Source organism: Hemiscyllium ocellatum, chromosome 29 (genome assembly GCF_020745735.1).
Source record: "Hemiscyllium ocellatum isolate sHemOce1 chromosome 29, sHemOce1.pat.X.cur, whole genome shotgun sequence".
NCBI classification, from domain to species: domain Eukaryota; kingdom Metazoa; phylum Chordata; class Chondrichthyes; order Orectolobiformes; family Hemiscylliidae; genus Hemiscyllium; species Hemiscyllium ocellatum.
This window is the reverse complement of record NC_083429.1, coordinates 51000725-51015900: the sequence shown is the minus strand read 5'-3', so window position 1 is coordinate 51015900 and position 15176 is coordinate 51000725. Positions and strand designations below refer to the sequence as shown.

Here is a 15176-nt window from a genome sequence, read left to right as displayed (position 1 = left end):
ATATAATGACAGACTCTGCGATAACAAGCATTGATGTGTGGGGTTGGGTGCTAGGACATGGGGGAATTCAGGCCTTAAAATGATTGAACTCGATATTGTGTCTGGAGGATTGCAAAGTCTCCAAGTGGAAAATGAGGTGTTCATCAAGCTTGTGCTGACCTTTGGAATGTTGTAGTAAGCCTGAGAGAGAGGCGGCCAGGGAACAGGGTTGTGTGTCTCCTAGCTGTCATTCTGACTTTCTCGCGTGCATTGATCTCCTTTAATCAGGTATTGAACCCAAAAATGGACTTGTACTCTTCAGTGCTACTGCGGCATGAAGTCTTATGAGCCATCAAGGTGAGCTTGGTCTTTCCTTGATCTAAAAAATAGATGGATTAATGACAATGTATTTGCACACCGGTTTTGTTGTAATGTGACATCTGGTTGCTGGGTAAACTACTTTTCTGTTTGGCATCTGAGAGAGACTTGAAGCTGATTTTCTTCCTGTCTTCTGCACAAAGTATTAAACGTTGGCTGGTTAATCAATAGGGAATCAAGGTTTAGTGCTTTGACTGCTGTCTGCGCTTTGTTGTCACCGATCAGGAGGCGCAATTATCTCAGGACAATAACTTTCCTTCCATAATAATGTCTTGCTTCTGCTTAAAAACCTTTATGCCCTCATAACTCTGTCTTAGTCAAGATCGATAAGTCACGATGATGTGAATTTGCAGTTGTTGTTTAAAGTTTCTGTGTGTTCTGTAACACTGTTTTCTAATTTATGTTTTCATATATATAATTTGACAATTGGCAGCCATCCCATGTCTGTAAGTATCATGGCGCCTCTCACAATTGAATTCCTGTTTGAAGAAACTGCTTGAAATGCTTTTTTTGCTTTTATTGATTACCAGTTAAATCTCAAAAACACAGACAGATCTTAGATTTAGAAATTCACAATTTCAGTTTAAAATAGAATGATTTTGTGCTCTGATAGCACCTGATGCATTAGATTAGATTAGATTACTTACAGTGTGGAAACAGGCCCTTCGGCCCTACAAGTCCACACCGACCCGCCGAAGCGCAATCCACCCATACCCCTACATTTACCCCTTACCTAACACTACGGACAATTTAGCATGGCCAATTCACCTGACCTGCACATCTTTGGACTGTGGGAGGAAACCGGAGCACCCGGAGGAAACCCACGCAGACACAGGGAGAACGTGCAAACTCCACACAGTCAGTCGCCTGAGGCGGGAATTGAACCCGGGTCTCTGTTGCTGTGAGGCAGCAGTGCTAACCACTGAAGCCAGTGATAATGTGTGGTCTGATTATTTTTTAAGAGGTTTGCTTCCATTATAATTTGATTCAGGAACCTAATGATCCATATGACCTAGGTTCTGTTCTGAAATTCTGAGAGGCGTAAGAAGGCAGTGGTTAGCACTGCTGCTCACAGCACCAGGGTCCCAGGTTCAATTCCAGCCTCGGGCGATTGTCTATGTGGAGTTTGCACATTCTTCCCATGTCTGCGTGGGTTTACTCTGGGTGCTCTGGTTTCCGCCCAAAGATGTGCAGGTTAGGTGAATTGGCCATGGTAAATTGCCCATAGTGTTAGGTGCATTAGTCAGAGGGAAATGGGTCTGGGTGGATTACTCTTTGGAGGGTCGGTGTGGACTTGTTGGGCCGAAGGGCCTGTTTTCACACTGTAGGGTATCTAATTTAAAAGGCGCCATGTAAAAACAAATCACTTATTTTAGAAACGTTTTAATTATTCACAGCATATCAGCATTCTTGGCGAGATGAGCATGAGTTGCTTATCCCTAATTGCCCTTGAGAAGCTGAAACTGGAAGAACAAAGTTATGTTTTAAACTTATTTTCAATTTTTTTTTGTTTAATTGAAGTAGATGAATGTTTAACTAGGCACTGGTGCAGACACTTGCAAGTTTGCTGTTTTTTTGTAGGCCACAACTTGTAGAATCCTTATTAAAGCATAAAATATTCTCTAGTTAGCAGTTAGTACAGTTCAGCTGTATGTCTCCTGCCAGCATTTTCTATAACGATGACACGTGTTCAAACTATATTTAACATGTTGAATATCAAGTAATGCCAAGAGCTTGCATCAGCAGTTTGTTCTTACTGGTGAATAGGCAATTCAAAACAATGGGAAAGAATGAGGAATGATTTTGGACTAGGTGCACATTTTGGTACCTTGAATGATCCATGAAATTGATAATAATGAACATGTCATTTTAATAGGCTTTGTTCACTCGCATGCTGCTTCCAGAACCAGGGACTCGCTTGATCTGCATGACATCAGGGAATGTTATTAATATGTCAGCTGATCGAGATGCTGGAGAGAAGGATGTTGTTAAGTACCTGTTTGCTTGTTTTCAAAGAGCAAAAGGAGAGGTATGTACTTCTGAGAACCTGCCTTTGCCCAGATAGCCTTTTAGTTGATTTTTTTTGGTGTCCATTTCCTCCTTTTGTCCTCTATATGAGATTTGGGCTTTCTCTTTCCAACAACATTGAAAATATAAATTTTCTCAACAGATTACAAAGGTCCCAGAAAACCTATTGACTTATGCTATTCGTTGTAAGGCTCTGACTGTGTCCAACACGCGCACTGTCCTCCTCACACCTGAGATCTATGTCAATCAGAATGTCTATGAACAAGTCGTTGATTTGTTACTTGAAGGAGTAAGTGGACCACGTAAGTAAATAATTCCAGCATTTCTCTGAATTCATACATTGGAATGCAAGATAGGCATGTGTTGTGTTCTGTTTCATGTTGGAAAAAGGATACATTTGTACATTTTTAAAAAAAAATGAAATAAGAGCTTGCAATTTCGTGCCTCTCTCAAACTTTGGATGCTGTCCTAAGGTACTTCACATTTCATTAAGTACTTTTGAAGTGATCAACAGTTAATAGTATCAATCTCGTGATTAAATGATGTACTTCAAATTGACCATTTTATTATATGCATCATTATCTTTGGTAAATAAATACCTGGTAGTACATTTATTTATGCAGAAGGTAGTTATATAATAGAATGCTTTGCTATATTGGTTTGATGAAGTAGCATTTTTCCTTGATTTGGTTATTTAAAGGTGAAGATGTTATAGGACTGTAAGGAGAGACAGCATGAGAGTGGTTCAATTTTGGCGAGCTCTAAAAAGAGCCTGTGTCAATAAGGTGGAACATGTGACATTTTAGACTATTTTATACTATTCTGATTCTAAGTTGGTGTGTCTGGGCAACCCAGGCTTTAACAATGGTGATGTTTTGATGAAATTAGTCATAGGTGGCATTCTGATAAATCATATTGTCTCAAAGAGTGAGTAGAACCCTCTTTGCACCCTGTACTATCAATATAATGAAAAACTCTCCAAAGTTACATTGTCAATGTAGTACCATTTAAATATGGCTAAGTAATAACAATTTAAAGGTCATGCTGGATGCATGTGGGGAAGGCTAACTTGGCTCATCAGTCTAGAATTAAGTAAGTTTCAGTCCCTCCTGCTCCCCCATCAGTCACAATTTCTAATCATTTTACAAATAATTTCAGAACTTTTGCCTCCATGTGATAATCATTCTTTGTATGGAGAAACCTTCTGCCTTCAGTTCCAAGACCACCTTTCCATTAAAATAGACCTGTGGTTTATATGTTACCATCCCATGTTTACCACATTCGTGATTGTTTACACAGTGAGATGCGCAGTGTGATCATTCTGCTACTCTGGATGTAGGATTGCACACTGAGCTGGAAGGTTCATTTTCAGATGTTTCGTCACCATACTGGGTAACATGGACAGTTAGCATCCAGATGAAGCCAGGAGGCTCACTAATGATGTTACCTAGTATGGTGATGAAACGTCAGAAAGCAAATCTTCCTGCTCAGCGAGCAAATCCACATCCAGAACCTCAAACTGAGCTACAAATCTTCTCAAAACTCTGTTACTTGTACAGACTTTGAAGATGTTACAGAATTTATGGATGATGTGATAGCTACCTTGAAGGCAGATGAAGAGGTGCGAACATTCAATGAAGTGATGTTTCCAGTATTGGACATCTTATTGCGGCGCATCAAGGAATTGGACCTTTGCCACATAATGCTGTATAGTTACTTGGAGATCCTCCTTTATGTTACCCGACAGCCTGAACTGGCACAAGTAAGAAAATTCAAAATTACTCAAGGTTTCATATGATTTGCTGCTAGGATACTATTTATTGATTGGTTTGGTACCTGCTGTGTATAGAGATCTATTCAAACCAAGCTATAGAGAAACTTGCAGTGTTTCTGTTGGTACAATTGGATTGTGATGTGAATGTGTCACTGTACTTAGCAAAGTCCATAACCCTGAGACAGGTTACCGAATTTGGAGATGGCTAAGTATTCATTTGTGTACTGTTTATAAGTACATTGTAAAGAAATTAAAACAGAACATTTGTAAGCTTTCTGATCCCTCCCCTTCGCATTTAAGAATTCGATTGTTATGTGATTGACCCTCTTAGCAGATTTACTCACTCAAATAATGTTGCTGATCCAGTTTATTTAACCAGACATCAACCATATCCCAAGTAATAAGTACCAGCTTGGATCAGCTGCGGATAAACTTGCTTTCAATTTCCTGTCACATTGGAGACGGTTCCTTTGCAGTTCAACTATCAGTTCCTTCATCTTTTCACCTCTCTCCCTATCATGAAGGACAGTCACAAGACAATAGCGCCATACATTGTCATGTGAAGTCTTTGTTTCTTGCACAAAATATCTGTTTCTTCTGCCAGGATAGTAGTATGCTACTTGTAGTATAGGAGAAGTCTTCTTAAAATAAGGCTGAAGTTATCCGGATGATGTGATTTCCCACCCAAATTCACAAAAAAGTCTGACCAGCACTGAGACAGCGCCTGCTGTTTTGATTTTAAATTATGTTTAATCTTGATAAGTTGTGATATCTTGGGCTAGGAATTGCATTTCATTTCCAGTAAGTATAGAAAATGTTCCCAGTGTACTGCTTTTAGGAACCAATAAATGCCTTGTAATAGCGAACATAAGGTGTGATTTCATGTTATCGGTGTCTGGTCACTGGGAGTGCAGATCATAAAGTTGGAGATCACAAAACTGCCTTCAGTACGCACCCAAATGTATCTGCGGTATTGCAGGTACCCAGGCTTAGAGTATAAAGTTGGCTAACCGTTCCCTGATGCCTCCACTCAAAAACAAGAGCAGCCTGCTAGGATGAGAGCTGCCCTGGAAATGTACATGAGAAGATGTTCCTATTATTTTTCCTCTCTCTCTTCAACTGTCCTGACCTGCATGATTTCCAGTTGCCCTCTAGTACTTTGGTCAGCTGACTGTTTGTCACATGTGAAACTGCATACAAAGTGTGCATCACCACTGGTCATAACTTTACCCCCACACAAAATTTTCCAAGTGCACTTTCTAGCAGGTCTGCTGGATGGTAGCCAGAAGCCTGATTATTTTTTAAAAATCTTCTATCTTAATATGAGAAAGGGATTAAGACCATTTAACTGTACTGTGCTTTTAAGAATTATTTCTGTTAATGTATGTGTGTTTCTGTGAAGCTGCTAAATATGGTCAGTGTACAAAAATAAAATTAGCATTGCAAATTTGAAATGATTGCTATTTATTTCCCTCAACAGGTTTTCTTAAAGCATATTGAGCCAAAGGATCCAAAGAATGGTAACCTATATCAGCAGACCCTGCTGGGGACTGTCTTAAACATGTCTTGTTTGCTAAAAACTCCAGGACTGGTGGAGAATCACTTGTACTTTTTGAATCCTTCGAGATCTAGTCCTCAGGAGATTAAAGTTCAAGAATCAAACATTCACCAGGTGAGTTCTTTTGAATGGGCTGTGCAGTTGTGCAGTTTTCCTCTCCATCTAACTTGTCTGCTCACACGCTGTCTCATGCTAATTGATGGGCTTTATCCTGGCTTCTTGTTGTAGTGAGAAGGAGGTTCTCAAAAATTATAATGCACACTAGAGAATGTTCAGAGCTGTTTCAATATTAAAGGAATATTGCCTCCAGTTTCCCTCTTATTTCCTTTTATCCTTTCCTTGACCAACCTCAGTCTGGCTGAAGTTGGAGACCAGCAATTGGAACCCTGGGAATTCTGTTTTTTTCCACTCGTGAGCCCACCCATCTAGCGTTGCTGTTTAAATTTTGCCTTTAGTTCTCTTTTGGCTTAAATTTTATTTCCTTTATGAGCAAGCTACTTCTTAGTTCCACCTGTACTGATGGATACTCATTGATTATTCTGATATATTTCACTACATTTCAGTTGGGGTGTCCAACTGAAGTTGTTTGCGGTTGTTTCATTTTGTTAACTTCCACTTGGGTGTCAGCCGTGGCTGAGTGGTAGTTATTTTGAATTATAATTTGCTTACAATATTTGTGAGTTCAAATCAACCATATACTTATTTAAATTCTCGGTTGAAACTTCAGTGCAGAAAGACTGCTACAGTGCTGAAGGTTAACTTGAGATCTGTTCCCATCCACATGCTTAGGCAGATATAGGCATCATTTGAAGAGGTAAAAACAATGACTGCAGATGCTGGGAACCAGATCCTGGATTAATGGTGCTGGAAGAGCACAGCAGTTCAGGCAGCATCCGAGGAGCAGTAAATAATCCTTACAGTTTCCTAATCAACATCACTGCCTCTCGTTCATTTATTCTTTGTGGTGTTTTCCTGTATCCACTGCATAAGCTGGAACACTTGCTTCTGGATCTGCAAAAAGTAATCTATCAGTTGTAAAATCCTGTGGGACATCTCAAGGGATTTGATGCTGCTCCGTATAAATAACGTTCTTTATTGCAGTACCTTATCAAGAGCATGGAGTAGGTGATACCTTAATTTACGTAGTCTTATTGATATCAAGCTTATATACATGACTAAGATATCTTTGTTCTGAAACTTTGATTCCAATCATTCTGTTTTCATCCCTTTTATGCAAGAATTTGCAGTTAACTGAGAGATAAAATTGAGCAAAGGGAGCTTTCCTATCAATCATCTGTTAGCTTACCTGCAGATGACTTCATATATCTTTTGTAATACAGTCTCATATTTGGGAATGTTGTTCAGAATATTCTTGTTTTCATTTTGCAGTTCATGGCACAATTGCATGACAAAGTTCATCTGATACTACGGAACCTCATCCAACTTTCCTCAGATACCAAACATTGCATCCTTTCCTGGCTCGGAAACTGCCTCCATGCCAACTCGGGACGGACAAAAATCTGGGCTAACCAGATGCCTGAGCTCTTCTTCCAAATGTATGCATCAGATGCCTTCTTCCTGAACCTTGCTGCTGCTTTGCTAAAACTCTGTCAACCCTTCTGCAAACCAAAGTCTCCTAAACTACTGACCTTCAATCCTACATATTGTAGTTTGAAAGACCTGAATGAAGAGGAACGGAAAAGCAGAAATGTTCATATCAAAGGTGTGACTGAGCAGTAAATCGATTGCTTTTGTTTTTAGTTATCCAACAGTATTTCAGTGCAATGGGTGATATCTATATCTGTTATCTTGCACAAAATCTTGATGCTAGGCACTACTTTAGTTATTAACAAACATCTGGCTGCTTTTGAAGAAAGTAGGAGTATACTTAGGAGGGAAATCAGGAGGGCAAAACAGGGACATGACATAGCTTTGGCAAATAGAATTAAGGAGAATCGAAAAGGTTTTTACAAATATATTAAGGACACAAGGGTAACTAGGGAGAGAATGGCGGCACAGTGGTTAGCACTGCTGCCTCACAGTGCCTGAGACCCGGGTTCAATTCCCGACTCGGGCGACTGACTGTGTGGAGTTTGCACATTCTCCCCGTGTCTGTGTGGGTTTCCTCCCACAGTCCACAGATGTGCGGGTCAGGTGAATTGGCCATGCTAAAATTGCCCATAGTGTTAGGTAAGGGGTAAATGTAGGGATGTGGGTGGGTTGCGCTTCGGCGGGTCGGTGTGGACTTGTTGGGCCGAAGGGCCTGTTTCCACACTGTAAGTAATCTAATGGTTTTCAGCAATTTTGGACACATTGCCAATTTTAATATCTGTAAAATGGGCATGGACTCATTGAATATCTAAGCCAAGATATCTTACCAGCAGAATAGTTATGTAAAAGCTGTGAATGGTTACATTTTATTAGGATATTTTAAATGGGAAATTCTTTTTGTGAAAGTTTTATTCCTTTGCCTTAGGTTTGGACAAGGAGACCTGTTTGATCCCGATACCTCAGGGACTGGAACCGTCTTTTGCTCAAACATACAACTTGGTCACAGAGAATTTAATCCTGACTCAGTTTGCCTTACACCTAGGTTTTCACAGGTACTGAGAGTGTATGTGCAATTCATTGCTTAAGGAAAAATGGTCAGAAAGTGCATTAAAAGTGTAATTAAATCATTGTCTTCAGCCTGTTAATTTTTCCTTTCCTGGGATCATAGGAGAAGGCTTTCCCAACAATGCTCTGGGTATGTATCAAGGGAAGGGTGTGAGGCCATGACCCTCATTGAATGGCTGATAATGGTCAAACTTTCATCAATTATTACCCTGACACTCTCATTTTCCACTAGGCCACAGATCAAGCATGATCTCATTGGATGGTGGAGCAGACTCGAGGGGCTGAATGGCCTATGTTTTATATGGACATAAATGTTAAATAACTTGTATTTACATATGAAGTTTGAGAAGTTAATTGATGTCACATGTAGACATGCTGATGCACTTTTTAAAATCTTGCTGTTAATTTTTTCATTTGTTACCTTTTAAAGAATTCTCAGGTTCAATTTGATTTCCCCCCCCTCCTGTAGTCCTGGAGACATCAATTCATCGGTTAATTCCTAAGAGAAGATGGAAAGCGTCTGAGAAAAGCGGATTAAGTTTAAAACAAAAAACATATTTTTAAATAAGAATAGAGGGGAATTGCTCGATCTCGATCTCTGGTAAAATAGCAATGCTGTCCTGAGTTGTCCTGCTGACGCTATATATGTTTTGTGATGTTCCTCTGTAAATGCTCAGCTTCTTCGGGTTAGTCTTTTGATGAGAAAGCTGTGTTCTTCACCTTCACAGGCTACACGATCAAATGATAAAGATGAACCAAAGTCTACACCGACTGCAAGTTGCATGGAGAGAGGCACAGCAGTCTTCCAGTCCAGCTACAGAAAACCTACGTGAGCAATTTGAACGGCTGATGACGGTTTATTTATCGACCAAAGCAGCTGCCACAGAGCCACAGATGCTCCAGAACTGTATGAATTTGCAGATTTCCACCACAACAATACTGGTGCAGTTTGCACTGGGCAATCGAGGAACAGACTACATGGAGGTGACCTTCCCACTTCTGGACTTGGAATACTGCATGCTTTCTCATGTCCCAGGTATATAGCATGCCTTCATGAAGATTTGTGAATCTTGAAGATGATGCCGTCTTCCATCTAAACGTTTCTGTTCTTTGTTGTATCTTTTTCTCTTTAATGCTTCTAATGCCATTTCCCAATTTGTGAGCAATACCATGGCAATCAACTAAAAATGCTTTGTTTAGAAGCAAATGGTAGTCTCATTTACTATAAGAATAGTTCATATGGTCTAAAGGTAGCTGTCAATCATTTATCAACCATTTAATACTGCCCCAGTATCTTGCAGCTGCGATGAAGAGTTAGTGCCATGAGCTCATTCTCCACTATGTCCTAGCATTAATTGAGATTAATTGTTCCTTTCAACTTCCTAATGTTGCCTTGAAGTACAGGCTTATGGTTAACACCTGCCCTCACTCCAGCTTCAAAATGTGTCATTCCTGAGTGCAGTGCACCTAGTAATCTCTGTTGTTGTTTGTTTTTGAAGGTATATAGTTTAAATTTCATTGCAATGCATCATGAAACAATGTGCCTCAGCAGAGGTGATTTGGAATGGTATAGTGAAGGAGTGACCTGTTCATTGCGGTTTATTTCACTCTGATGCAATGGATGTTACAATGATCTTAAGTGAAAAAATTAGTTTATACATTGCAAATGGACAAGGCTGCTTGTCTTCTGTGTGAGATGTTCCAATAAAATCCACACTGTCATGCTGGTGGGTATTAACAGAATGTAATGGAAAGCTTTCAGAGTTAGCACATTGGAAGGATGAGGTCTATATGGCAGAAGGCTCTTCAGCTCATCCAACTAATCGAAATTGTAATCCATTTTCAAGATATTACTCTGTACTGATCCTTTTGACTTATTTCATTTGATTTCCTTGTTGCAGAGTTCTTTGCTGACAATCTTGGAGATTTTTTCATCTTCCTACGGAGATTTGCAGATGACATTCTGGAAACTGCAGGCAATTCCCTAGAGCAACCTCTACACTTTGTCACTGTGTTCATGGGTAACGTAGAGAGGTAATACTGAAGAGCCCATGACAAAATTCATTACCGAATCTTTTGTCACCAAGCACCCAGTGTTTGAGGTTGCTGCAGAGTTTATGTGAGTTACATTAAAGTTGAGGATGTTGGTCCTGGTGTACTTTCACATTTAGTAGTATCATAAAGAAACAATTTCAGAGAATTCATAGCATGGTCAGATCCTGAATTATGCTCCCTCTACTCTGACCCATAAATGTACTTTCATCTTCAGAAGAGCACTTTCTACTACATCACTTTGCCATTTTTGCATTATCTGCATCAGTCTGTTTGCAGACACATGGAGTAAATTTGCCATTGAGCTCTACAGTAAATCTCTTCGGCCAGTCAGACTTGGATTGAAACTGCTCAATTCATTTTACTTAAAACTGAAAAATCCATCTGATGTAAGACTTTCATTTGTTACAATTCTCATGCAGGGGACTAACTATTAAAAAAGGGGTTTGAATTCCCAGTCACCAATAAGAAAGATCATGTAAAAGATTTCATTTTTTGAGATTTATACTATAACAAACTAAAATCAACATTGCCTAAATATCACTTCGTAAGCAACTAAACTATCTGACTCAAGAAAAGATGACCCTCCTACCGTGTCTATTCGTTGCACTGTATTCAAGCCTCACATCCCTCCTGTGTTTCCACAGGCTGTCTTCTCATTACACCAGTGCATGTCTTCCATAGTATTCTTGAAAGTCGCTTCCTTCAAACCTTTTGACCATAAGTGAATTGACGTCAAACAACAAGGCATTTACTGACCGCATGTTGGCCTTTGAATTTCCACAAGGTTTGTCCCTTCAGATGGAGAATCAGGTCTCTCTAGCATTCTGTTTTATCTCTTAGTTTCTTTATTCTTTTCACACCCAGCAGCATCTCTCTCGCTCTTCGCTACATGTCATTTACTAAACTAGATTTCAATAAGACTTGGCCCAGCCCACAGTAACCACGTCACACAGCTGGTTGTTGGTAGCGTGCCACATTTTATTGTCTTGAATTAAAGAGACAGTTCAAGACTTAAACATGGGAGGTGATGGCCTAACGGCATTATTGTTAAAATATTAAGCAGGCGATTCAGGTTATATTCTGGGACCTGGATTTGAATCCACCATGGCAAGATGACAGAACTTGAACTCAAGAAAAACATGAAATTAGCAGTCTAACGATGACCATGAAACTGTTGTCCAAAGATGGTAAAACTCATCTAATTAATCAGTGTCCATTAAGAAAGGAAATCTGCTAGCATTATCTGGTCTGGCCTATATGTGACTCCAGCCTGACAGCAATGAGATTGACTCCTAATTGCCTTCAGGGCAATTAGGGATGGTAAGTAAATGCTTGTCTGGCCAGCGATATCCATATTCCACAAATTAATTACATTTATTAACTTGGGAAAATTCCATTCATCTAAGCTGGATTCAGATCTAGGTTTTGGTTAAAAGGCTGGTGTCTTAACTTGTCTGTTCCTTCTGAGCAAGGTTAAAATAGCTGCAATGCTACAGATGGTAATTTTGCATCCCAAGGTTGGTTCTCGATCTCGATTCTTGCTCGAGCTTTCCCAAATTGTCAAATTTGCCTTATTCAGATATTTGTCAAGGCTTAAATGGAAACCTTTTAGAGCCTGTATTGCTCCATTTCACCTTCTTGAACATCAGTTAAAAAAAAAGCAATCAGTTGGTGCAGTTATCTGTGAGATTGTTGACTATTTTTGCATAATGTCTGGGGAAAGGGATTGGGATTAACTGTAGAACTTCACCAAAGCGGCAGCTCTAGCACTATTGGCCAAATGATCACCTCCTTTGCTGTTTTATTCTGTGATTCTATGAAAGGGATGGTTGAGAAGTAGCAGGCTTTTAAGAATGAGATAATGAGAGTTCAGAGACAGTATGTCCCTGTTAGTGTCAAAGGCAAGGCTGGTAGTAGTAGGGAATGCTGGATGACTAGAGAAATTGAGGCGCTGGTCAAGAAAATGATGGAGGCATCAAGTTTGGAAAGCTGGGGTCAGATGAACCCCTTCAAGAGTATAAGGGCAGAGGAGTACAGTTAAGAGGGAAATCATAAGGGCAAAATGGGGACATGAGATAGCTTTGGCAAGAAGGAAGAATCCAAAGAATTTCTACAAATACATTAAGGACAAATGATTAACAAGGGAGAGAATAGGACTGCTTAAAGACCAGCGTAGCCGTTTATGTGTGAAATCACAGGAAATTGGTGAGATACTAAACGAATGTTTTGTATCAGTATTTACTGTGGAAAAGGTCTTGGAAGTCAGAGAACTTGGGGAAATAAATATTGATGTCTTGAAAAGAGTTCAAATTACTGAAGATGAGGTGCTGGACATGTTAAAATGCATGAAGGTAGATACATTCCTGGGACTTGATTAAGAGTTTCCCAGAACTTTGTGGGAATCTACAGAAAAGAATTCTGGGTCCCATACTGAGATATTTGTGTCATTGACAGCCAAGGGTGAGGTACCAGAAGACTTGGAGGGTGGCTAAGGTGGTGCCATTATTTAAGAAAGGCTGTAAGGACAAGCCAGAGACCTGAAGCCTGGTGAGCCTTATGTCACTGGTTGCTAAGTTGTTGGAGGCTATTCTGAGGGACAGTACATGTATTTGGAAAGGCAGGGAATGAGTAGGGATAGTCAGCATGGCTTTGTGCATGGGAAATCGTGCCTCACTAACTTGATTGAGATTTTTGAAGAAGTGGCGGCACGGTTTTTGGGTGGCAGGTGGCACACTGCTGCCTCACAGCGCCAGAGACCCAGGTTCAATTCCCACCTCAGGCGATTGACTGTGGATTGCGCTTCGGCGGGTCAGTGTGGACTTGTTGGGTCGAAGGGCCTATTTCCACACTGTAAGTAATCTAATCTTAGTAATCTAATCTAAGTGACAAAGAAGTTTGATGAAGACAGAATGGTAAATGTCAGCAAAGCATTTGACAGGGTTCTGCGGGTAGACTGTTTAGTAAGTTAGATCAGATGGGATCGGGGGTGGGGAGCTAGTCAACTGGATAATAAATTGATTTGAAGGTAGGAAACAAAGTGGTGGAGGAGGGTTGTTTTTCGGACTGGAGGCCTGTGACCAGTCATGTGTCACAAGGATCAGTGCAGGGTCTTATTTGCTTTTATCATATTTATATATATGATTTAGATGTGAATATAGGAGGCATGGTTAGTAAGTTTGCAGATGACAGCAAAACAGATGTTGTAGTCGACAATCAAGGAGATTATCTCAGATTGCAACCGGATCTTGATCAGATGGATTGAGGGGTGGCAGATAGAGTTTGTTCCATTTTGGTAAGGCAAACCAAGGCAAGACTTATGTATGTAATACTAAGCTGGGAAGTGTTGCCAAACAAAGAGACCTTGGGTGCAGGTGCATAGTTCCTTGAAAGTGTAGTCACAAGTAGTCAGGGTGGTGAAGAAGGCATTTGGCATAACTGCCTCCATTGATCTTAACATTGAGTGTAGGAGTTGGAACATCATGTTGTGGCTATCCAGGACATTGGTGCAGCCATTTTTGAAATACTGCATACAATTCTGGTTGTCTTTCTGTAGGAAGTATGTTGTGAAACTTGAAAGGATGCAGAGAAGATTTACAAGGATGTTGCCAGGGCCGGAGGGTGTGGGCTATAGGAAGAGGGTGAAAAGGCTGGGACCGTTTTTTTTGCAGCGTCGGAGGTTGAGGGGTAATCTTGGAGGTTTATAAAATCATGAGGGGTATAGACAGGGTGCATGGCTAAGATCTTATTTCCTAGAAAGCATAGGTTTAAGGTGAGAGAAGTAAGATTTAAAAAAGACCTTGAGGGACAACTTTTTCACACAGAGGGTGGTGCGTGTATGGACTGGGCTGCCAGAAGAAGTGGTGGAGACTGGTAGAATTGCAGCATTTAAAAGGCATCTAGATGAATATATGAACAGGAAGGCATTCGAGGATATGGACCCAATGCTAGCAAATGGGACGAGATCAGATTGGGAAGTCTGGTCGGTGAGGATGAGTTGGACCGAAGGGTCTGTTTCCATGCTGTATAACTAAGACTCTGTAAATAAGATTCAGCATGCAGTACAAGTTACGTTGCAGGATCTGATCCTTTCCACTAGAGGAAGCTGTCGTTTTCTGCTCATGAGGTCAGCAGTAAAGCTGTCTCTGTTTTGTTTCATCCCTGTAATAGAAACTTTAAGGCACTGAGAGATATAGTGGGGAAAAGCTGTACCACGAAATATGGAAAAGTGAACACCTATTCATTTGAAGTAATCGCTTATATTTCTGCTATAAATTCTGTGAGCTCATTTAAGTTTTGACTTTATGTTGTTGTTATGAGATCTCCTATCTTGTACACTCCAATCTTATCTTCTCATACTTGAGGAGTTTTTTTTAACTCCAAACTTATCTACTGTACTCATACTTAGGGGTTTTATTTGAAGAGAACTATTTTGTGTTGACATGTTCTGTTCTTAAGTAAGAACTAGTCTAAAATAGGTGCAGAATTTCCTTTCTTTAATCCAGTCTCTCTGGCTGTGTGCGCACCACACTTCAAAGACATTCTTGTCAATATATTTCTACTGAAATAATACATGCTGCTACGTGTACGTGTTAGTTTGCTTCACCTACACAAAATGAGAAAATTACCAAGCCTCATCTCCCACATCAACCCCAGGCTGGTTCTTCATTTGCAGCGATCTACTGAGACCAATGTTGTTCCTCCGAGAAACCACTGGCATTACAAATCAACTCACCCAACTCAAATTCTGTGCACAGACATGAGTTTCTGGATTCATAAACATCAGTTTAA

At 40.2% G+C, this 15176-nt stretch overlaps 1 protein-coding gene across 1 annotated transcript in view; it reads left to right on the top strand.

The window, feature by feature from the left end:
- ube4a (ubiquitination factor E4A (UFD2 homolog, yeast)) overlaps positions 1-15176 on the top strand; it is a 55495-nt gene that overhangs the window by 19950 nt on the left and 20369 nt on the right. The window contains exons 5-12 of the mRNA XM_060846646.1: positions 2234-2386; positions 2528-2687; positions 3945-4147; positions 5640-5831; positions 7107-7440; positions 8194-8320; positions 9062-9369; positions 10235-10367. Of these exons, the coding sequence (XP_060702629.1) occupies positions 2234-2386; positions 2528-2687; positions 3945-4147; positions 5640-5831; positions 7107-7440; positions 8194-8320; positions 9062-9369; positions 10235-10367 (1610 nt within the window). The remainder of the gene's footprint in view (positions 1-2233; positions 2387-2527; positions 2688-3944; positions 4148-5639; positions 5832-7106; positions 7441-8193; positions 8321-9061; positions 9370-10234; positions 10368-15176) is intronic.